This window comes from Lithobates pipiens, unplaced genomic scaffold (assembly GCF_037356315.1).
Source record: "Lithobates pipiens isolate NorthernLeopardFrog02 unplaced genomic scaffold, aLitPip1_a1.2 Scaffold_22, whole genome shotgun sequence".
NCBI lineage: Eukaryota > Metazoa > Chordata > Amphibia > Anura > Ranidae > Lithobates > Lithobates pipiens.
This window is the reverse complement of record NW_027507784.1, coordinates 264,771,974-264,796,578: the sequence shown is the minus strand read 5'-3', so window position 1 is coordinate 264,796,578 and position 24,605 is coordinate 264,771,974. Positions and strand designations below refer to the sequence as shown.

At 40.8% G+C, this 24,605-nt stretch overlaps 1 protein-coding gene across 1 annotated transcript in view; it reads left to right on the top strand.

Moving 5' to 3' along the window:
- The window catches only part of BAIAP2L1 (BAR/IMD domain containing adaptor protein 2 like 1), a 166,314-nt gene that overhangs the window by 74,827 nt on the left and 66,882 nt on the right, over positions 1-24,605 (top strand). The window contains exon 3 of the mRNA XM_077449044.1: positions 3,523-3,609. Within this exon, the coding sequence (XP_077305170.1) occupies positions 3,523-3,609 (87 nt within the window). The remainder of the gene's footprint in view (positions 1-3,522; positions 3,610-24,605) is intronic.

Sequence of the window (24,605 nt, the reverse complement as noted above, 5' to 3'; positions counted from 1 at the left end):
GCCAGCACACACCGCGCCAAAACCATGAAAAACTTCCTTCATGAGCGGAGAATCGACCAAATCATGATTCCTGCAGGGATGACGGCTTATCTTCAGACTCTCGATATCGCCATTAACAAGCCGTTCAAGGACTATCTGCGTGTGGAAATCAATGACTACATTGAAAACCGAATGGAGAGAAATGTACGTGGGAACTTTGTGAAGCCCAGACTGCCAGAGATTGTTAACTGGGTGAAGAATTCTTGGAATAAGATCACTAACACCTGCGTTGCAAATACACTGCGAGCTGGCTACCTGGACAGTGCCGTTGCTACCCATGAGAAATATGGGCCAATGATTTGGCAAGAAATGTCGCCCCGAGAGTCCCAAGAAAATCCACAGGAACCTAAGAGTGTGGATGTTTATGATGATATTCCTGAGGATGATGACATGGTTGTCATGGAATAAATCTGTTTTATCTTCCAGTATTCCACTGTTCGTTCTTACCATTTTTCATTGTTTTACATGTTATGCAATGTTGTAACAAGACATTATTGGCACTTCCTTTTATAAAACTGTTTTGTGGTGAATACAATACTGTTCAGGTTGTTAATAAATGTTAATTTTATGGTTAAAACAAAAAATTCGACAATTTTTTTCCAATATAAGACATACCCCGAAAGTAAGACATAGTGGGGCTTTTGGGGATAAAAAAGTAAGACACTGTCTTACTTTCGGGGAAACAGGGTAGTATAATTAAAGCTGAACAACAGGTATGGATTTTATTGTATAGTTACATTGATCCAGCTTGGACCAATGTAGGTATGCATATGCCATATTTGTGGGACCTAAGTATGTCTTGCAAGGTCAACAGATAAAAAAAAAAAATAGACAAACCCCGTGTAAAAAGTCACGTGAGCGTGACGTAAGGCGAAGGGCGTGGTCGGAGGCATACCAGAAGTGACGTCAGTAAGGATTGGCACTCGTGAATTTTCTGAGATTTCATTGTTTTAATGTGAGGAATAGCTGTTTCGCTTCTAATAAATTTTTATAAACGATATTACACCATGGGAGTGTCTTTTACATATACAGTATCTCACAAAAGCAAGTACACCCCTCACATTTTTGTAACAATTTTTTTATATCTTTTCATGTGACACCACTGAAGAAATGACACTTTGCTATAATGTAAAGTAGTGAGTGTACAACTTGTATAACAATAAATTTGCGGTCCCCTCAAATAACACAACACACAGCCATTAATGTCTAAACTGCTGGCAACAAAAGTGAATATAACCCTAAGTGAAAATGTCCAAATTGGGGCCCAGTTAGCCATTTTCCCTCCATGGTGTCATGTGAGACTCATTAGTGTTACAAGGTCTCATGTGTGAATGGGGAGCAGGTGTGTTAAATTTGGTGTTATCGCTTTCACGCTCTCATACTGGTCACTGGAAGTTCAATATGACACCTCATGGCAAAGAACTCTGAGGATCTGAAAAACAGAATTGTTGCTCTGTATAAAGATGGTCCGATGAGACCAAGATAAATGGATTTGTTTCAGATGGTGTCAAGTGTGTGTGGCAGCAACTAGGTGAGGAGTACAAAGTGTGTCTTGCCTACAGTCAAGCATGGTGATGGGAGTGTCATGGTCTGTGGTTGCATGAGTGCTGCCTGCACAGGCGAGCTACAGTTCATTGAGGGAACCATTAATGCAAATATGTACTGTGACATACTGAAGCAGAGCAGGATTCTCCTCTTTCAGAGACTGGGCCACAGGGCAGTATTCCAACATAATGACCCCAAACGCCTCCAAGACAACCGCTGCCTTGTTAAAGAAGCGGAGGGTAAAGGTGATGGACTGGCCAAGCATGTCTCCAGACCAAACCCTATTGAGCATCTGTGGGGCATCCTCAAACAGAAAATGGAGCAGCGCAAGGTCTCTAACATCCACCAGCTCTGTGATGTCATCATGGAGGAGTGGAAGAGGACTCCATTGGCAACCTGTGAAGCTTTGGTGAACTCCATGCCCAAGAGTGTTAAAGTGGAAGTAAACCCATTGATTTAAACAGTTTAAAAAAAGGCATGGCGGGAATGCTAACTGCACATTGGCTGTGCTCTCAGCCAAACTATCAAACCATCCAATGGCTGGTGTCATAACCAATCACATGTGCAGCACCATAGCAGTTGAAGATTAAACAGAGGCAAAGATGGCAGCTTCCTTGGCTGAAAACGATAGGGGAGTTTACTTCCACTTTAAGGCAGTGCTGGAAAATAATGGTGGCCACACAAAACATTGACACTTTGGGCCCAATTTGGACATTTTCACTTAGGCGTGTACTCACTTTTGTTGCCAGCGGTTTAGACATTGCTGTGTGTTGAGTTATTTTGAGGGCACAGCAAATTTACACTGTTATACAAGCTGTACAATCACTGTTACATTGTAGCAAAGTATAATTTCTAAAGTGTTGTCACATGAGCAGTTCAAATATTTACAAAAATGAGGGGTCTACTCACTTTTGTCATACTGTACGTAACTGTGGATGATATGGAGAGAGCCCCCCCAGGACCACCATATAGAACACTATAGAGATCTGTTGATTGGGAGGAGAAACCAAGGACCCCCAGAGGCGAGCAGATGTATAAGCACCATCGGCTTTGAGATATTAAAGTGTTGCTAAACCCACAACAGTAAAATCAGTCTGTATATGCAGCATAGCATGCTTGTTATACTCACTGTGGAACTTAAGGGGTTAATCTTCTGCATTGTGTAAAAAAGAAAAAAAAGGCTGTTTTCTCCTGTATGCACAGATCCTCCCCCCTCCTGCACTGTCTATCTGAGGATGGCCATCAAACACAGGCAGGGTAGCCTTCCTGCACATGCTCAGTTGTCTTTTATGCTGGAGAGAACAGTTACTTGTTCTCAGAGATAGCCAGGTCACTTGATATTGACATTACACATGTAGGTGTGTATACAGGCTGCAGTGGAAATCATCTTTTTCCTGAACTCTCAGCACTGGAGAAACTGTGCAGTTTATCATGTAACCGTGGTATACAGATCATTCAAAAAGGTATATAGTGGCAGTATTTAATGTAAAAAGATTTATAAGATTTATAAATAATAGATTTATAAAAGCAGCATTGACACGTGTAGGACACTAAACGTTAGAGGTAATTTTTTTTTTTTCCGAAGCAAATACACTTTTGGACACTAGTACTGACTAGTATTCCATTGTTTCTTTTCTCCCTCGGTTTCTCTCCACTCAGCTAATATGACCCCCAGTTTTGGAGAGGGGCAGGGGAGGGTCAAACAAGGATGATGTGCAGGCGATCAACACCCTTCTTATCAACACTGATGACATCGCTGGCTGTTGATGCCGGTGGCTGTTAAGTTGAAATGGTGCACAAAAAAAAAAGAGAATTATGGTTTACTGGTTTTGTGCAATGTTTGAGAGCATCACTTTTAAAAAGCGGGGCCAATAATGTTACTATGTCGTGTATTTCCTGTTTTACTAATTGTATGTTTTCTGTTTTTTTTATTTTTAGCAATGGTACAAGCGGGAAAAGCTTATTATGATGGATTGGCCAAGGTGGGAGAGATGACTACAGTGTCACCAGTATCAAAAGAACTAGGTAAGTTATGAATACCATTATTCTCTGTTTGTGTTCAATAGAAAATTATGAGAGGAAATAAATAGTCCTCTCTCTGGATGTTACTGGTGAATCTGTAACATCCAGCGTAACTAAAGTAGTGTGTTCTGTTTTCCTGCTAAAGGTGTGGCTGGAAGCAAACATGGTACATTCAACGTCTGAAGAATATATATCACTGTTTGCATAGCTGGTTTGGTTCAAATGTAAGAGTGATTATCAGATGAGAAAATTAAGAATGCTTTCAAAAATCTAAATGTTTTAATAGTTTATTTTTTATCAACTAACAAAATGGAAAGTAAATGAACAGAGGAAAAGTCCAAATCAAAGCAATATTTTGGTGTGACCACCCTTAGCCTTCAAAAAGGCATCAATTATTTTAGGTATACTTATACACCGTTTTTGAAGGAACTTGGCAAGTAGGTTGTTTCAAATATCTTCAAGAACTACAGATCTTCTGTGGATGTATGCTGCCTCAAATACTTCTGTGTCTCGATGTAATCCCAGACAAACTTGATATTGGGATCAGGTCTCTATGGGGGTCAAACCATCACTTCCAGGACTCCCTGTGCTTCTTTATGCTAAAAGTAGTTCTTAATGACAGTGGCTGTATGTTTAGGGTCATTGTCCTGCTGCAAAAATAAATAAATTGAGGCCAATTGCACACCTCCCTGGTAGTATAGTATGAGGACACCATTGATCTTGACCAAATCTCCAGCTTCTTTTGCAGAAATACAGCCCCAAACTTGCAAGGAACCTCCACTGCGCTTCACTGTTGCCTGCAGATGTGCATTATTGTACTGCTGTCCAGCCCTTCACAAACAACCTGAGTCCTCAGTTCAAAGTATCTGCTGTTATTTTTCTGCTTTGCTGTGAAAACATAGGAACTGGGGTACAGAAAAATAGCAGCAGGTTCTTTGGACTGAGGAGTCAAAATTTGAAATATTTGACTGTAGCTGGAGGCAGTTTGACAGCACTACAATAATGAGTGTCTGCAGGCAAAACATGAAAACATGGTGGAGGTTCCTTGCAAATTTGGAGCTGCATTTCTGAAAATGGAGTTGGAGATTGTATCAGGATTAATTGTGTCCTCAATGCCGAGAAATATAGGCAGATACTTATCCATCATGCCAAACCATCGGTTTAGCCCAACAAAGCCCTGATCTCAACATCACGGTGTCTGTCTGGGATTACATGAAGAGACAGAAGGATTGGAGGCAATCTATATCCACAGAAGATCTGTGGTTAGTTTAAGATGTTTGGAACAATCTACCTACTGAGCTCCTTCAAAAACTCTGTGCAAGTGTCCCTTGAAGAATTGATGCTGTTTTAAAGGCAAAGGGCGGATACACTAAATATTGATTTGATTTAGATTTCTGTTCATTTGCTTTCCATTTTGTTCATAAAAATAAAGAATTTAACACTTCTGTTTCTGAAAGCATTCTTAATTTACAGAATTTTTTAACGCCTAAAGCTTTTGCACAGTTGTGTTTGTGTGTGTGTCAGAATTTATATTTACGTTACCTCTTGGAGGTTGTGCAATCATGACCATTTGTATTTAAGAGTTGGTCATAGGATTGCTCTGAGGCACAGATTTAAGCCTGATGCACACTTCGAGTAGAACAAAAACCTCTAACGTAAGAACAGCAATCTCCTTTCTGAGCTGTTCTGACAGGGGGTGGCTCCCTCGCCATTGGCTGAGAGCACTGATCAGGAGTCGTCGGCTGCTGGTTTTCCAGCATGCTCCTCCGACAGAAGCTGCCAAAACGGTAGGCTTCTATCGGACTGGCCTCCATACACATGGGCCGGTTCAAAGAAAACGGCTGCTGTTGCCCGGTGTTTGGCCTATGTGTATTGGGCTTTAAATGTACTCTGCTTCACTTGTAACTGTGTCTCTGAAGTTGGGTTCATTTTATTCCTTAACGTGTGCTTTGGATCTTACACCCTTCTTCAGAGCCAACAAACCTGAATACATATACTAGAAGCCCTAGGGAATATATGACTGGTCCTCTTTAATTTGTGATCCAATAAGTTTGTGGATTTGTTTCTATTACAGCAAGAAAACTAAACCCAATGGTTTAAACTCTATCCTGCAATTTATTTTGCTCAGATGAAGATTTGAATATGTTTGTATGGGGAAGCTTTCTTGTATACCTGATCATGTTTGAAAGTTTTCAGGCCTCTGCTTAGATTAGTGTCTACAAATGGGTAAAGAATTGGTAAAACCAAGGTTACGGCTCAATTTTTATTATCCACACGTAGTATAATGGTTAATGATCTTTTACTATCTTTTATGTTTACTGAAACCATGAGAAGTCAGTGATTCTTTACAACACACAATGGCAGGGAAGTTGAGAATATAACAATATTTCCTGTTGTAAGATCACTGGCCTTTTATACGGCTTACCTCAGCCAGTCTCCAATCACCGAGGATAATTCTCTGTACTTTTTAAAAAAAAAATTTTTGTTCCATTATGGTTTTATCAGTGTTATTTATATATCAATGTATTGACTATATCTGCTTAACCACTTCAGTTCCACAAGGATTTGCCCCCTTAATGACCAGGCCATTTTTTTGCGATACGCCACTGCGTCGCTTTAACTGACAATTGCGCAGGCGTGCGAAGCTGTACCCAAACAAAATTTACATACTTTTTTTTTTCCCCCACATACAGAGCTCTCTTTTGGTGGAATTTGATCACCCCAGCATTTATTTTTTACACATTAAAAAAAAACAATATTTTTTACTTTCTGCTATGATGCATATCTAAAAAAAAAAATAAGTTTAGGCCGATATATATTCTTCTACATATTTTTGTTAAAAACAATCACAATAGGCATATATTGCTTGGCTTGCGCAAAAGTCATTGCATCTACAAACTATGGGATAGATTTAGGGACTTTTATTTTTTTGTTTTTACTGGTGATGGTGGCGATCTATTATTTTTAGTAGGATTTTGGGGACCAGTGACATTATTACCTTGATTAGTGCTATAAAAATGCACTGATCAATGTAAAAATGACACTGGCAGGGAAGCGTGTAATACTAGGGGGTGAACAAGGGGTTAAGTGAGAAAAGAAGATCTCTGACATGTTTGGCAGAAAGGGGAATCGTCTTGCTTACAAGGCGATTCTGCCTCTGTACACCGCGATCGTGGGTCACTTGCAGACATAGTCCGCCAGACCCACAAGCACACTCCCACTGCCCGCGGCAGGTACATGCCCGCAATCTCCTGTGCAAACACTGACGTACACCTAAGGCGGTTTGCACAGAAAAGTGGACATATGTTGCGTCTATTAAATTTGTTACTTTACTAATTAATAATGGATTTATGATCAAGCTATAGAAGAAAGCCTAGTAATGTTTCTGTGGCAATATTATGAGAAAACACCATGCTTTCAAACAGGGAAGTTATGTTCAAACAATGCCAGACTCCCTTACAATAGAATAAGGAAGTCTTTGAGGTCTGATAGATTAACTCCTAAGATTAATAGCAGCAGAACTATTGCGTCCTCTATTGTATGTGGAATAGCCACAGGCACAGAACGCTCAGTTATGAATTGTCACACCCCTTGTACTGAAACAGTAGGTAAAACACTTTATTGTTGTGCATACATCATCATGTAGGATGGCAGACATGTTGGTGCACAGTTCAATGAAAAATTCCATCTGTATTAAGCAGAAACAGGGCCTATCTAATTTATTTTGAATGTAAAAAGTGATCTTTGACTTAATGAAACTCTTATTGGTAGCTCTTACCTACAAATTAATTTTGTTATGATGTCAATGGAGTATTTTACTGTGAGACACTCTACGATTAAAGCCTAGTACACACTGAGATTTTTTTTTGTTCAATCCAGTGGGTTGAACGAAAAAAAATCTGTCGGCTCCAGTTGGAGCCGCTGTACTAACGATCTGACGGTAATAGTGTTCTCCCCCGCTGAGCTGTTGTGTTCTGCTTAAAAAACTGTTATTTTAGTGAATGTAAACTGTTAAATGCTTTTTTCTCATCAGCAGTATATAGAAATCTTGTGACCTCTATCAGTGTCTAGGTAAAGCTTGTAGGAGACATTTTTAATTCTCATTTGACTGTCCCATAAGGCTGCAGGACCCCTGACCCTCTGTTTGGACAGTGCTGATTGGCCCTGTGGGGATCATATGCACTCTCCCAGGGGGAAAAAACAAAACTTTTTAGCAATACACACCAAACTGCCCCCAAGGCTCTGTACTATCAGAAGACAGATTGGTGACTGTGGAAGAAGGGGCGGATCAGAGAGGACGGGATCAAACATCCTTTTTACAGTGTGGAGGATTAACCCCTTAGGTTTCACAGTGAGTATAACAAGCATGCTGTACTGCACATTCACACTGAATTTACTGTTGTGGACTTAGTAACACTTTAACCACTTGCTGACCACTGCATGCCGGCGCAATGGCAGCGGTGGTCAAATGGGCGTACCTTTTATTTTTTACCAAATATATGTAGAATAATACATATTGGTCTAAACTGAGGAAAAAAAAAAGTTTTTTTTATATATATATATATATATATATATATATATATATATATATATATATATATATATATATATATATATATATTTGGGGGATATTTATTATAGCAAAAAGTAAAAAATATTGCTTTTTTTTTTTTACAAAATTATCACTTTTTTTTTTTTGTTTATAGCACAAAAGCTAAAAAACGCAGAGTTGATCAAATACCACAAAAAGAGCTCTATTTGTGGGGAAAAAAGGTTGCCAATTTTGGGTTCAACGTCACATGACCGCGCAATTGTCGGTTAAAGCGATGCAGTGCCGATTTGCAAAATGTGCTCTGGTCAGGAAGGGGGTGTAATCTTCCGGGGGTAAAGCAGTTAGTTGTACAAAATGGTAGTTAACTTGTTAAGGAACATTGCTATTTCTTGTAATGCTTAGTCATCCTAGATAATAATTCCGATTAGCCTATTTAGAACAGGTATGCAGCTGTGACGACAGACCAAAACTAGGACATTTAATACATACATTAATTCAGAGTCAGCAACTCACAGTACTGAAAGCAATTGGCATTTTAGGAAGAAGGTCTGTGATGGCGGTAATTTGTCAGCAAAGGGCTTTAACCATTTACTCTTATTCTTTCAGTTGTAGGAATGGTGGGTCAGGTGATATTTTATGGTTATTGCTTAGCCAAATATATACACTATCTGAGCAAATTTTCAGGCTATTCTGTACTGGCCGAGTCTCAGCTGTATGGTGCATACAGCCACAGAGCCTCCTGTAATGCCTGTTATTTTTTTGCTTCTCCATAGAGAATAAGTTTAGTGCTCACAACCTTTCCACATAACTAATATCCTCCAGACCCTTTATTAGCTTTGTTGCTCTTCTTTGAAATCGCTCCATTTTCTAGTACATCCTTCCTGAGGACTGGTGCCTAGAACTGGACAGCATATGCCAGGTGTGGCTGGACCAGAGTCTTGTAGAGTGGGAGAATTATTGTTTTATCTCTGCAGTTGATCCCATTTTTAATGCATGCCAATATTCTGTTTTGTTAACAGCAGCTTGGCATTGCTGAGAGCCTATCATCTACTAGGACCCCCAGGTCCTTTTCCATCCTAGATTCCCCCAGAGGTTCTTCCCCAGTGTATACAGTCGCTGACAAGTCTTATCGCTTCTCTATTTTGTAGAAACTCCTGCTATTAACCTGACTTTTAATTAATCAATTTGTGTTAGAAATCGCTCATATGAAAAGCTAAAGCCCTCCCAAATGATGTTTAATGCACTGAAATAAATTTGTTTCACTGAAAAAAGATTTATCATTTAATCAAGACAGACAGGTCAAATTTTGGCAAGACAAAAGTTTTGTCGCCTATACAGAAATTGAACAACTTTACTGAAAATCCAAAAATATGTCTGCAAATTAAGTAGTGGTGCTGTGAGATCCAAATTCAATATCTTGTATGACTTCCATGAGCTTGAAGGACAGCATCCATGCGGTTTGGCAAGGATTCATACAATTTATTGATGAAGTCATCAGGAATAGGAAAGAAAACAGTCTTGCATGCCTCCATTGAGTTCATCAATATTCTTTGGTTTTCGTCTTCCATGCTTCATCTTTCATCCTACACCACATATGCTCAATGATGTTCATGTCTGGTGACTGGGCTGGCCAATCCTGGAGCATCTTGATCTTCTTTGCCTTAAGAAACTTTGATGTGGAGATGGAAGTATGCGATGGAGCACCATCCTTCTGTAAAATTTGGCCTTTTTTATGGTTGGGAATATAAGAGGTAGCTAAAATTTCTTGGTATTTTAGACTATTGATGTTGCTTTCCACCCTGCAGATCCCTCACACACCCCCATACTGGATGTAACCCCAGACCATGATTTTGCCTCCACCAAACTTCACTGTTTTCTGGGTAAATCTCGGCTCCATGCAGGTTCCAGTAGGTCTCCTGCAATATTTGCGGCAACTGTGGTGTAATTCAACAGAAGATTCATCTGAAAAATCCACCTTCTGACACTTTTCCAGAGTCCATCCTTTTAGCAGGCTGTGGCCCTTGGCAAATGCCACACGGCTTTTCAATTGTCTTTTGTTTAGTGCTGGCTTATGGGCACTGATTCGACCATGGAGGCCATTTCGAGACAGAATCTGACAAACTGTTCTGGTTGACACAGGGACTTCAGGTGACCAGGTCTTGTGGAGCTCTGCTGCAGTGGAAAATGGGCTGGCCTTGGATTTTTGAGCCAACAAACGGGCCTCTCGAGCAGTTGTCTTGCGGGGTCGGCCTGACCTGGCCTTGTCCAAAACGTCTCCAGTCTCTTCAAATCTTTTTTTTTTTTTTATCCTCTGAACTTGACGCTGAGACACATTGAAGGTGTCTGCCACATCAGCAGTGGATCTGGTCTTCAGCCTCTTGATAATCAACACTTTAGTCTCCGGGTGAATCTTAGGCATGTTTGCAGAGGTCTAGTTGCAGTTAAGAAGGTCTAGTGTACTGGTGTTCTTTTTATACACACCTGAGACCTAATTGATCCATTATTAGTCATAGGTGAAGCTCATATAACAAGGCGACAACACTTATGTCTTGGCAAAAATTGATTCAATGGGCTTTACCAAGCTGTGAATATTAGAATACTTTTTGTCAGTTTCGTTTTGCACTGAAACATTATTACAAAAGCTGTTGGGATTAAAATGACCCATTTCTTGTAACAAAATCTTGATTAGAAATATATTTTAGCGGCACTTCAGGTCAATTTGTACACAAGCGACAAGACTTTTGTCAGGGACTGTAGATTGCATTCATATTTTTGCCACCCAAATGCATTTTTACATTTGTCTATATTAAACCTCATTTGCCATGTAGTTGCCCACCCCATTAATTCAGATCTTTTTGCAAGGTTTCCACATCCTGCAGAGAAGTTACTGCCCTGCTTAACTTATTATCATCTGCAAATACAGAGATTGAACTGTTTATCCCATCCTCCTGGTCATTCATGAACAAATTAAATAGAATTCGCCCTTGTAGCCAGTTTTCAATCCATGTACTCACCCTATGGTCCGTGCCAATGGACCTTATTTTGTATAGTAAACGTATAGTAAAAGTTTATAGGAAACTGTGTCAAATGCTTTTGCAAAATCCAGATACACCACAGCTACGGGGGCCTTCCTTTATCTAGATGGCAACTAACCTCCTCATAGAAGGTTAATAGATTGGTTTGGCTAGAACGATTCTTCATGAATCCATGCCGATTACTGCTGATGCCGTTCTCATTATAAAATCTTGTATATAGTCCCTCATCATCCCCTCAAAGAGCTTACATACTATTGATGTTAAGCTAACTGGTCTGTAAATCCCAGGGATGTATTTTGGGCCATTTTTAAATATTGGTGCTACATTGGCTTTTCTCCAATCAGCTGGTACCATTCCAGTCAGTAGACTGTCAGTAAAAATTAGGAACAATGGTCTAGCACTTAGGGTACTTGGTTCCCCAAGTACCCTCGGATGCAAGCCATCTGGTCCCGGTATTTTATTAATGTTAAGTTTCCCAAGTCTAATTTTAATTCTGCCCTCTATTAACCATGGATGTGCTTCCTGTGATGTGTCATGAGGTTAAACACTGCTGGTTTTGGGTACTGAAGCCCCCCGATTTCCCTTGTGAAGACTGAGGGGTAGCATAAATTCAATAACTTCGCCATCTCCCCATCCTTTGTAATCCAATGTCATTCCTCATTCTTTTATGGGGCCAATATGGTCTGTCCTCCCTTTTTTACTGTTGACATACTTAAAGAATTCCTTTTTTTTTTTTTTTTTGCTCTCCTCCTCTGTGTGTCTTTCATGTTCTATCTTAGCTACCCTAATTGCACCATTACATTTCTTGTTGCATTCTTTATAAAGTCTGAAAGCTGATGATGATCCTTTTAACCTTATAGTTTTTGAAGGCCTTCTCCTTTTGCTTTTATAAGTTAAGCCATCCAGGACTTTTGTTCGCTCTTTTATATTTATTACCCAATGTGATGCATTGGCTAATGCCCTTATTTAATATAGCAAACTCATCTCTCCTCCGTGTTCTTTGTTCCTAATATTTTATGCCAATTCATGCCTTCTAGCAAGATTCGTAGTTTAGGTAAGTTGGCTCTTTTGAAATTCAGTGTCTTTGTATTCCCCTTATGTTTCCTATTTATGTGATTTATACTGAAGCCAATGGATGTGTGATCGCTGTTTCCTAAATTGCCCTGTATTTCCACATCTGCGATCAGGTCTGTATCGTTGGTAATCAGTAGATCTAGTAATGCTTTATTTCTAGTTGGTGCGTCTACCATCTGAACCATGAAATTGTCCTGCAAGACATTTAGGAACTGGTGAGCCTTAGACGAATGCGTGGTTCCCTCTGCCCAGTCCACTGTCTGGATAATTAATTACAAAAGCCTATTTTGTGGATTCGGTCAGATTTCACATTGTGACCTGTTTGCTTTAATCAAACAAGGACTTGTGTATTTTCTCAATACTGTAATTGTAGTATTTTTTGGGGGGCCTTTAAACACAGAAGCAGTAATTTGGTATTCAGCAAAGATGAGGGATATGTGATTGGAATACTACTTTTATAACTAAACCCCTCCAGTTACCAATTCTGAAAATTAGATGGACTATGCAACCCTCTGCATGCTCCCAAGTTCATCCACATGCAACAGCCAATATAAGAGAGCTAGCTTTCAATATTTTTTTTTTTTTGTAAAGGCAAGCCTCAACTTTCTAACTTTGGTTAAATATGAAAGTATATAAACAAGACAGAAAAAGGAGATATAACTCTCAGCGATTTCCCCCTGCTCAGCTGTTGTGTTCTGAGAGAACACTCCGATCAGTGCACTCTGCTATTGGCCTAGAGTGCTGATCGGGAGTCAGACGGCTGCTGGTTTTCCAGCATGCTCGTCCGACAGACCGCTGCTTCTGTGGGACAGACATAAAGGCACACGGGCCGAATGTTGACCGTGTTTTTTTTTTCTTAACCAGCCAATGTCTCACACCCATGTGTACAGGGCTTAACGGGATACAGTAAAAGTAGTAATGGATTACAAAGCTAATTATCCGAGTTTGTTTGCACATCCTCCAGTAACTTAGCAGGCATGGTCTGATGTAAATCTGTCATGGATGGGTAGAATCGCCGCAGTAAAGATAACATTTCTAGCTAGGTTACTCTATTATTTTCACACTTTGCCTATCCAGGTCCCGGTTCATGCCACGTGACGGTTTCAATCCAAAAATCTTTCATTACATTTGGGTAACCAAAGGTTCCAGGATAGCTCGGGCCACAATGTATGCTTCTAAGGATTCAGACGGACAAGGCATGCCCGATTTTAGGAAATACGATGCAGCTGCACAGCTTGCCCAACTGTGCCAGCTTCAAAGCCAACGTGATCGACCAGATTGGGTTTATATGAAGGCCCCGGCATGCTCTCCACTTACAATAGATCTTGTACTTTGGATTCCACCAAAATATCATAAAACTATACTGTGCCCACGCTCTCCCACTCATTACATGTGTGGGACACGAACTGTAAGAGCTGGCCTTTGGGCTCCACACCTATCCCAGTAGCTCCTCTTTTTTGCCAATCCCCTGTTCCCATCAGGGATGCAACCCTTGGCTGGTGGTTAAACAAGAGATTGTACCATACAGGTGACTATCTTGATCATAGGGGCATATGCCCCCCCCCCTCCTATTTCATGGGCAATCTGGAGATGCCCCCTGCGGAGAGCTTCTATTTGCAACAAATTTACCACTTAACTCTTTGCAGAAGAAAAGCTCTGACTTCGCAGTCTGAGCCATGTTCGAAAACAGATGCATGCAGGATGTTTCTATGCAAGGTGGTGTCTACATGCTATACAAACTGTTGGTTGACAACACTGCTAGATTATCTTATAAAGTGGCATGGGGGAGAGATCTGTCCATAACAACCCGAGGTGGAGGACTGGTGTAAACGTAGTACGCAAATCCATAAAAGGATCCTTAATGATGCCTTGATTAAGGCAAGTTATAGTGTCCACGCCAGATGTCAGAAATGTACGCAGGCACCTCAGCTACTTGTTTCAGGGGCTGTGGCCAGATATTTTCACAGTTGCATGTGTGGGTGTCATGTCCCAAGGTCCGCCGTTTTTGGATGAGGGTTCATTCATTTTTTTTTTTTCAGACATAATGGTCAACATCACTAAAGATGCAAATATTGCCCTACTAAATAAGCCTGTTGAAACTGCTCCATGACCTACTCAGATCTACTTTTATATTTCTAGCAGGCAAAATCGCGATAGCGTGGAAAAGCCCTATCGGAGACCCTGCAGTATTAAAACCAAAGCTCATTTGGATTATGTTGAATGAAAAAATAGTGAGTGTCTTACGAGATAAACAATCCATTTTTCACAAAATATGGCCCCTTGACTATCTTAGAGATTCTGAATGACTGAATCTTATAGTATGAATAAGCTGATGCTGGATCCCCAGACGGATTCACTTTTTCTTCTCCTTTTTCTTTCTTTTATTGTTCCCTTAACCTTGGAATTGTGTCCTCTTAGCTTTTTCTTTTTCTTTCTTATTTAAGTACTTTGTTCATTGTTGGGGGTCTGGAGTCCCTTACAATGCCTGGCAATGAGTAATACTTAGCGAACCGTGGTTGCTGGACGTGGGCGTTACTTCATGTTGGGCCTATTTCCAGTGATTACGATTTAAGATGGTTTTGATCTTGATATCTTGGGTTTTGTTGCCCCACAATATGATCCAAGGGGTGATCATATGGAAGACCACTTCCTAGTGTCCACAATCATTTTGCTGTTTTATACCCTGTTCGAACACAAAATATGTTATTTTATATTATTCACTTGTGAGCTTAGCGAATACCCACCTAATTGCCAAGATTTTCTGATGTTTTGTTTTCCCCCACTTCTGTACCATTGTCTATACAGAGCTTGCGAGGATTGTTCGCTGTTCTGCACAGTGCTCTTGTTACTTTTACTCTTATTAAAACATTAATAAAAAACGATTGAAACAGAAAAGTAGTAATGGAATTATGAGCCTTTACCTACAACTCAAAAGCGAAGAAGTCGGCTATTAGCAGGAATCGCAAACAATGTTTTGTTCGTTTTTATACAATGTCAACATCAACAACCCTGAGGGCCGGTTCACACAGGGGGCGTCACGAGGCGACACGACTTGCCGTGCCGCGACCTGACAAGTCGCCCCATTCTGTACAATGGAACCGTTCTAAGAGGAGCGACTCAAGTCGCTCCGACTCAGAAAAAAGGTTCCTGTACTACTTTTGGGCGACCTCAGGGCCACTTGCATTGACTACTATACAGAAGTCATTTGCAAGTCGCCGCTGAGGTCGCGGCAGGTCGCGGCGAGGCAAGTCGTGTCACCTCGCATCACCCCCGTGTGAACCGAGCCTTAGAAGAAAAAGGGGGAAAGGATGGGAAAAGGTTATAGAAAAAAGGAATTGGAATTAAACAGAGCACTTAAAAAGCGGAGGTCCACCCTAAAGTGGACCTTCCGCTCATCGGAACCCTCCCCCCCTCCGGCGCCACAATTGGCACCTTTCAGGGGGGAGGGGGGTGCAGATACCTGTACAGTACAGGTATCTGCACCCACTTCCGGGATAGCTCTCTGCGGAAAGGGGCGTAGATTACGCCCCTTTCCGCAAGTGCCCCGCTGCCTGCTGGGAAACCCACAGATCCCAGAGGCAGCGGGGACCGTCCTTATTGCGCAGCGCAACTCGCGCATGCGCAGTAGGGAACCGGGAAATGAAGCCGAAAGGCTCCATTTCCTGATTCGAGACGATATAGAGATCGGCTTCGGGTGCCGACATCGCGGGCGCGCTGGACAGGTAAGTGTCACTATTTTAAAAGTCAGCAGCTGCAGTATTTGTAGCTGCTGGCTTTTAAAAAAAAAAACAATTTTTTATGCAACATAATCAATGTAATTTTTTTTTTCTTTGCTTGCGCAAGATACACAGCAGGTTGCTTCCACAATTTGGCAATAGTCATTTTGGCCCCCAGTAGGATGAAATAGATCAGGTATTGTAGGCTATTCGTTACTCGTTCACCTGAAACATTGAGAGCGATGTGGGGCATTCGTGGAACCAACACACCCGTAACTCTGCACAATAATGCAAATATACAGTTTCAAAATCTCAGAATCCTAGGCACTTCCACTAGATATTGTACATGGACCCTCGCAGAATACACCCTCAAAGTGGTTGTAAACCCTTACAAACCACTTTGACCTACAGGTAAGCCTAGATTAAGGCTTACCTGTAGGTCCAAGAAATAGCTCCTAAACCTATACGGTTTAGGAGATATTTGCCCGAAGACAATGTAACGAGGGATACATTTTCACCAGCTATGTTGGGAAATGATACCAGCAGATATTTAAATTTGCTTCTATTAAGTCAACATTCATGAAACCAGTAAAAGATTGCAGAAAACATTTATGCCATAGATCCCCCTCCCAGTTGAGGATATATGAAAATTTTAGGAGGAATGCCCAGGAGCAGCCTATAAATAAGCTTTACCTCTACTGCGTCGCTGACCCAAATCCTGTATGCACCATTTTTCATATGAGGTAACTAAATTGTTCCTGCCCCTCTGACCAAATAGATTGTAAAAAGTGGGAAATCTGAAATAACTTAAAACGCTCCACAGAGGGCATTTCAAGAGTTTCTTCACAGAACTGTACTGTAAAAGGCCCTCATGTGTAAAACAATGCCCAATTATGTAAAGCCTCTTTTCCAGCCACCATTGAAAAGCCTTAATGCCCAGTCAAATACTGCAGCTGCTGACTTTTAAAATAAGGACACCTGCCTATCCAGGGTGCCCACGATGTCCTCATCCGAAGCCAACCCTTCCCTTGGTTCCAGGCGGAGGTGCTGGCATCTTCAGTAAGGGAATCGGGAAGTGAAGCCTTGCAGCTTCGCAGCCTGTTTCCTACTGCGCATACGTGAGTCGTACTACGCGCTCTGAATGTTCCCTGCTGTCTTCTGGGACCTGTGTGTCTCCCAGAAGGATAGCGGGGGTGGCGGAGGAGGAGCTGGACATGGCGTAGTTCACCGCAGATTCTGTGGGGAATCGGATCAGCGGTAGTTCCATATCTGGGTGGAACTTCACTTTAAGTGGATGTGCTTAGTTTTAATGGGAATTACGTACTATATACCCTTCTCCTGGTTAGGTTAATCTACATGGCTCCGTAGTCAGTGTAGTGTAAATGTAAAATTAATTTAGAATTAGGGGAGACAAAGAAGTTAAAGAGGAAAGAAAAGATACAAAGACAAATCTGAGAGGACACGCAAGGAGGCTCAGTACTGAGGAGGTATTGAGAAACGGGAGCTGAGCTTTATATTTTTTTATCACTTCTAATTAAACAAAAGCCACACACTGGGATTTGACAATGCTATAATCCTTATTGGTAGTGGAACACCTTGCAGGAGCTCTTCCCTGTTGAACAGCACACAAGAAACCTGGAATGGGGTATATTTTTGGAACAAGAGTGTCTTGTCAGTTGTCCTCCCATCAGTGTATTTCATCTGTTCTGTGTCAGGGAATGTGCCAGGAGAAAAGGATATTCTCTCTGCTGTAGCAGGAAGACTGGGACTTGACAGGAGTTTGGGCCAAGCCAGCATCTGCAGTTAGCTTTTCATTACAAAAGTCTCAAGAGATGTGTGAACCCTAATTTATTAAAGTCCTTTTAGTTGTATGACCTTTTTAATAAGCATATGTTTTTCTGTTTAAAAACAAGACCTTTCTTTTTTTTTTTTGTTCAGTTCTAGCTGTCAAGTGCCTCAATCTCCTAAACTATTAAACTGGCGTCAAGCAGTTTAGCTATTTGGATTAACTGATTTCTGAAAGTCAAGCATGAAACACAGACTTAGTGTTGGAAGGTGTTTAGTTCCTGCAACAGAAATTGAATTTCTTAATCAAGCAGAAGATGATTTTACAGCTACAAAACCAGTATCTCTGGTGGCCTGTGCCAAGATATGTGAAAGTAATCTGCCAGGATTGCAAATAATGCCTGTAATGTGAAACAATGGATGTTGCTAGTTCAAATATTGCATGTACTTCAAATTACTTTAGACCAAACATGCCCGTTGGCTGACGCTGTCTGATGAGGGCCATTTTGTCATTCAGATAGGAGGCCACTGTTCTTAAGAAGGCTCATAGAATTTCATAATTGTCACAGGTGCTTACATACTGTGGCAGCATGGGCAGATGGAAAAGCTGTAATTAATAGGGACCTCTACTGTCAGGGAAATGGCTCTGCTGGTAGTCCCATATAAATGAAGTGGATTTCTGTGGCTGAAACCACATTGTCCTGAGAAATGCGGAGGGAGGGTGGACACTAGCAAAAAATCCTTCTCCTTCTCTCTCTTTTTTTTTTTTTTTTTTGTAGATACAAAAATGAAGGAAGCCAGGACACACTTGTGGTAAAGTATTTCCCATCCTCTCATAGCTAGTGCAGGGTCACTTTTATAACCATTTTATTTCAACATATGTTTCGTGTGCACTAATAATTGGGTTTAAGTTTGTTACTTAGCTGCACCCTTCTGTCTATTTTTCTCTATTTATACTTTGGCTCACAGATTCTCCTAATACACATATAATACAATTATATGTGAACCTATTGAGAGGAACACAGGGACTGCCATTGTTGACCTTGTTGCTTGCTGTTTTGCTGACCCACTAGCTACTTTCTGAGTCACTGACCCAGAGCATGAGTCTAGATCAGGGCGGTCCAAAGTCCTAATCTATTTTTTCAGGTCAGTGACTCTAAACCTAGGTATACACTGATCAAAAATTCTGCCACTTCAGCAAGGACCAGACAAATTTCAAGCTGTGTTTAACGCTCCCTGTTCGATAGAAGACTATAGGAACCTGCTGGAAAACCTTCAATGATCACCTGCTTTCGGTCGATCAGCTTCAGCGCTGATCAGTGTATTCTGACAGTGGAGAGTCCTGCTTATGTTTACATACTTGCGTTTGCCACACCCTTATTACTGTTTTCATAGTGTGTGTGAGAAAAAAGTGCCTGATGACCTCTGTATAGTGCATTTCTCAGTGATTCAAAGGACTCCAGCGATGCAGCCTCCAGCACCACCGAGGCGTTTTAATCATCAGATTACCCAATTATGTGCCTGGGTATGTAGGACTGCAAAGAAATATTTTTGAAGGTCTGGACAGACCAGTCCCCCTTCTGTCCAGGGCCTCTGGTGAATTGATTTGCTAAACCTGGGAATTTTAGATTTTCATAGGAATGAGTGGGATGAGAGCAATTGTGTAAAAAATAAAAATAAAAAAATAAACAAAAAGTGTTTTTTTTATGACCTATAGCAAAATAGGAAGGCACTTAATTTTAAGGTTTATTCTGCCTATAAGATAGTGGCAGACTATTTAAGTGTTCGAAAGTAGGGGAGTAAGATTCAAGTCAATAAAGTCCGTCCCGTGGGGGTAATGTTAATCCCCAGAAAATGGATTGATGAGGCCCAGGACAAGGGAAGTGAGGGATCTGCTGATTGACCAGATGCTGGGTCAATAGCCAAAAGCTGAGATTTTCCCCAATTGACTTTCAGTCCAGATAAAACTGTAAAATGGGAAAAAATATTAAGGGCCTCGCGAAGAAAGGTTCCAGGATCATTGATAAAAAGCACTAAGTCATCGGCATACAAAACCAGTTTTTCAGTTAGAGCCCACTTGTATGCCTACCACAACAGTGCATTGACAAATGGCAGTGGCAAGGGGCTCCTTTACCAGGGCAAACAAAGAGAAAGAACCCTGCCTGGTTCCCTGTTGTATCTGGAACTGCTCAGAGAGTATGCCTCCTAATTTAATTTGCGCTGTTGAGGATTTATACAAAGTGGCAATCCAATTGCAAAAGGTGTGACCAAATCCGAAGGCTTGTAATACAAAAAGCATGTAATCCCAAATGACAGTGTCAAAAGCCTTCTCCACATCCAAGGCCACATCCGAGTCTGAAAGGAGAGGGAGGGGGATGCAAGTGTGTTAATTCTTGTCTAAAATTTATATCTGTTGACTTCCCCGGCATAAACCCAGTTTGGTCTATATTGACAAGGGAAGGTAATATATTAACTGATCTTGTAGCAGGTATCTTGGACAAAATTTTCAAAAAGTGAAATGGGCTTATATGAGGCACAAAAGTTTGGGTCCTTCCCTGGTTTGGGAATGAGAACTATGTGGACCTGGTACAACGTGGGTGGGAGAGACCCATTCTCCAAACATTGTGTGTAAAGATCTTGCAACCTGGGGGCCAACTTATTTGCATAAATCTTATACCAGTCACCTGGCAAACCATCTGGGCCTGGTGTCTTTGCGGGAGGGAGAGATTAAATGGTTGCCTTGATCTCTAAAGTGGAGATCTGGGCATCCAAAACCTCCACATCCTCCTGCTCCAGAAAGGGAAGAGATAGATTTCGAATCTCCTCCCTCATGAGTTCAGTAGAGATGGGCAGAGATTGGCTATACAATGGCTTTTGTATCTACAGTTATCTCTCCTTCAGGTGTATGTAGTTCAGATACCACCGTTTGGTAGTGGGGGTCAGCCACAAGATTAGCTAACAATCTGCCATTCTTGTCACCTGAATCAAAGATTCTAGGAGCTGATAAATTCACATCATTACGTGTTAGTGATGTAATGGAGATTTTCTTCTCTTCTCGCCTGTGCCAATAGCAGAAAGGCCTCTGAGGGGTGTTGTGCAAAATGGTCAGCCGCTTCAGATTCACGATCTTAGAGTTGTTAAGATAAGGAGTTCTAGTCGACCCTTGCCGCTTTTTTTTTTTTTTTTTTTTTTTTTTTTTTTAATCGGGGTTTTTTATTGAAGGATTAGTAGCTGAACAAATAAACAATGGCTGAATCAGCCAACCATGACATAAAACAGTACACAGATTTTGAATACCATAGTATACAACAAGAAGTGACCTAATTTGCAAAAAAAATGAATGAATGGGGAAGTACATTGGGAGAGCCGCATATAGATCAGATTCCAGGCTCTTGTATTATGAAGAGTAACAATAATGGAACCACTACAATGCACCCTACATCAATTTTAGAGTCCTCTACCTCCTGTGGATAGGCAGCATGTCTAGTCGCAAAAGGCCTGGTAGGCAAGGGAAGGAGCAGAGACTTTCTCTAGGAGGTACCAAAGATCTCCAGAGGGGAATGATCAGATAATCCAGCTAGGAGATGGTAGGTCTCAGACAACTTTGAGAGGACAGAGGCGCTGCCAAATGCCAGGTCAATCCTTGAGCTCGACTTATGACATGAGGACAAATGTGAAAAGGCTTTGGCAGAAGTGTTCCTCCATCTCCAAAGTTCAGTTAATGCAAAAGTGTCAGCCCACTGCATGAGGTCAGGGTTCACCTTCAGTTGCAGATTATAGATGCCCAGAATGGCATCTAGAATGGAATTAAAGTCCCCTCCAATTAAAACATGAGTAGATTGATAAGGGGCAAGTTTTTCATATATTGCATACAATACTGAGAAGTCTATTGGGGAGGGGGTTAAGTAGATATTTACCAATGCCCACTACATGCATTTCCAGTAGTAATATGTACCTTCCTCCAGGATCTGTTATGGTGTTCACCACCCCACCTTACAGGAAAGAGACTTATTAATAGGTTTTGCAACCCCCTCAGGCGTACGTGGCGTAGGTAGAGTGAAAGGCTTGCCTGACCCATGCCCTGTGCAAGGCGAGAACATTGCTGGCAGTTCCAAAAAGTATTCTTGGGAGGAGGCGTCAGTGACGCAGACTTGATATTTCCATTATGACAAGTTTGCGTTACATCGGTGACAAATGAATCAAGGAAACCTGTTAAGTAATTTAAAGAAGATTCAGACATTAGATGTTAAACTTCTACTGAAATTAAATTATGCGTGATGCAAACCATTTTAATTGCCAGAAGTGTAAGGAATGGTTTGGCGATGTGAATATAATCCTTTCTGAGGAATTCCATAAATGTTCTTGTTGTTAAAAACACTTTTACCTAAACTGGCTTATAATTTATCAAAATCCCTTCAAAGGTGCATTCTCCAACAACAGGTTCAGCTGCTTTGTGATGGCTAACGAACGATGATTTAAGCCATGTTTATCTGTGTGTTTTTCAGAACAGCTGCCTATTATGCCCCTTAGAAGCTCTGAACACTTGAAGTCTAAATCACATTGGTTGTTCTGGAATAAGACCTTTCTTGTTTGAGACTCGGATAAAAAAAAAAAATGCCTGTTGATGTTAAAGCCAACCTGTAGCTGGCAGTGCATTCTGGGACTAGTAGGCGCTTAGTAGCTTGAGCAGTAGCATTTACTGAAGTCTTTCTGGGCTGTCACTATTAATAAACTATGCTAATCAAACCTCCAAATATAGACATTTGGTGACTTAACGTCCTTTAATTGAGATTTCCTATATTTTCTAAGCCATCCATCAATTGGCAATCTAAATGGTTGGCATGGGCTAATAGTTAACATACCTTTTTCATTACTCACGCAATGTAAACATCCATAATAACAGGCCATTGTCCTGACCTTAACCCTTCATGTCATTGGATGGAAAGACGGGACATTATGGAAACTGAAGGCAAAACAAGTTTATCCTGTTAAGTATTTTCAAACTTGCCTGTAATGAAGCATCACGCTAACCCAGAAAAACAGGATGTTTTAACGTGAATCATCTAAATAAACATAGGGGACAAATGGCTCCTTTTTGTTGCCTTTTGTCACCAATTTAAAAGGTTGGACCATAGAACAAAAACGACTTTTATAAGATTTTATGTAAAGTTTTAGGATCAATGGGAAGGGCTTAAATATAGCACATTTAAACATCCCTTGCTTCCATGTCTTTACCAGGTATGTGTTCTCATAAAGTTTTGAAATCGCATCTCTTCTCTTCTCTCTTACGTGTTTTTACCCGTTGTATTATAGAAAATGTATAGTGGTTTTCTTTTTTGTTCTCGCTGTCTTTCTCTATTTTCCTGCCCGTTTCTTTTTTTTCTTGCCATATTATGCTGGACAAAAAAAAAAAAAAGTTACAGAGCTCAATAGATTAGGGTAAAATCATAAAAAAAGAGTCTTAGGATTGACGCATTTGTCTCCTCCTCTCCTGCCTCTAAATTGAAGTGGAATTTTACCCATAACTTTAAAAATAAAATGATGTTCATTAGCAAGGAACATACATTCCACTAGAGTCGCACCAATACTTTTTAAAGACTGATTACAAGTACCAATACTTTTTTTTTTTTTTTTTCAAGTACTCGCCGATACCAGTCACTGATACTTTTTTTTAATGTCATGTGACAGTGGCACTTATAGTGTCAGTCGTTTTTAATTTTTTTCACAATTGTATTTTTTTTTATTTTTACAACTTTTTTTGGGGGGGGGGGAGGGGGAGTGGACGTGTCAATGTTTTATTTTATTTTTTTATTTTTACAATTTAACCTTTTAAATATATATTACAATTCTTTTTTTTTTTTTTCTTTTTTTTTTATCAGCCCTGTGGCTTTGAGATATCAGGGGTCTTAACGCCTGACATCTCCCTTTTTGAGACAAGGAAAGGGACTGAGAGCACAGATTCCCCAGTCCCTTTCTTTGCAGCCTCAGCTGCACTTGAAGTGAATGGACAGAAGACAGAGGCTCCTCTCCATTCATAAACTGAAGCATTGTAAACACAGTTTACAATGCTCAGTTATGAATGGAAAGAGTCAGTGACCACTGACTGTTCATTCGGAAAAGGAAGGAGTCGGTAAATTACAGATTAACTTGATTTTTCCTCCGCTTTCCATCCTGATAGATCGAGGACAAAGGGGGTGGAGGGGGACCAGAGCAGAGCACAGAGGATAACACGGGGGGACTGGAGGAGTATAAAGGAATAGTCAGAGGTGATCGATGGGAGTTACGAGCGCCGATCTCCCCTGTATAGGTTTTAATAAAGCAGCTGAAAGCTGCGGGGAGGGAGGGGAGGAGAAGCGGCTGTCGACTGCTTTATTGAAATCCTATACAGGGATATCAGTGCTTGGGCAAATGCTTGGTATCAGTACCAATACTAGTATCGATATCTGTGCAACCCTACATTCCACGTTGTTGTTTCTGCCTCTAACATTGTTCCTGTTTCTTTTTGCCATTTTCCTGAAGCCAGGAGCAGCAATAAAACTTTAGGTTGTCAACAGATTGGCCTCTAGTGGCTCTGATTTTTGGCACTATGCTAAAAAAAAATAAAGAGCAACTGAGCATGTGCAAAGCAGAGTGAGTCAGTGTATTACTGGATTTTAAACAGTGTAGGCACTTATTTTTTTAGTTGATTTTAAACTTGAGACCCTGCATTCACTATATCTGGTCTCCCACATTACACAGAAATGCAATTATAAACTGCTAAATCCCTTTTAACATCAGCAGTATATAGCAGTCTTGTGACTTTTATCAATAACCAGCTGAGCATTGGTTAAAGCTTGT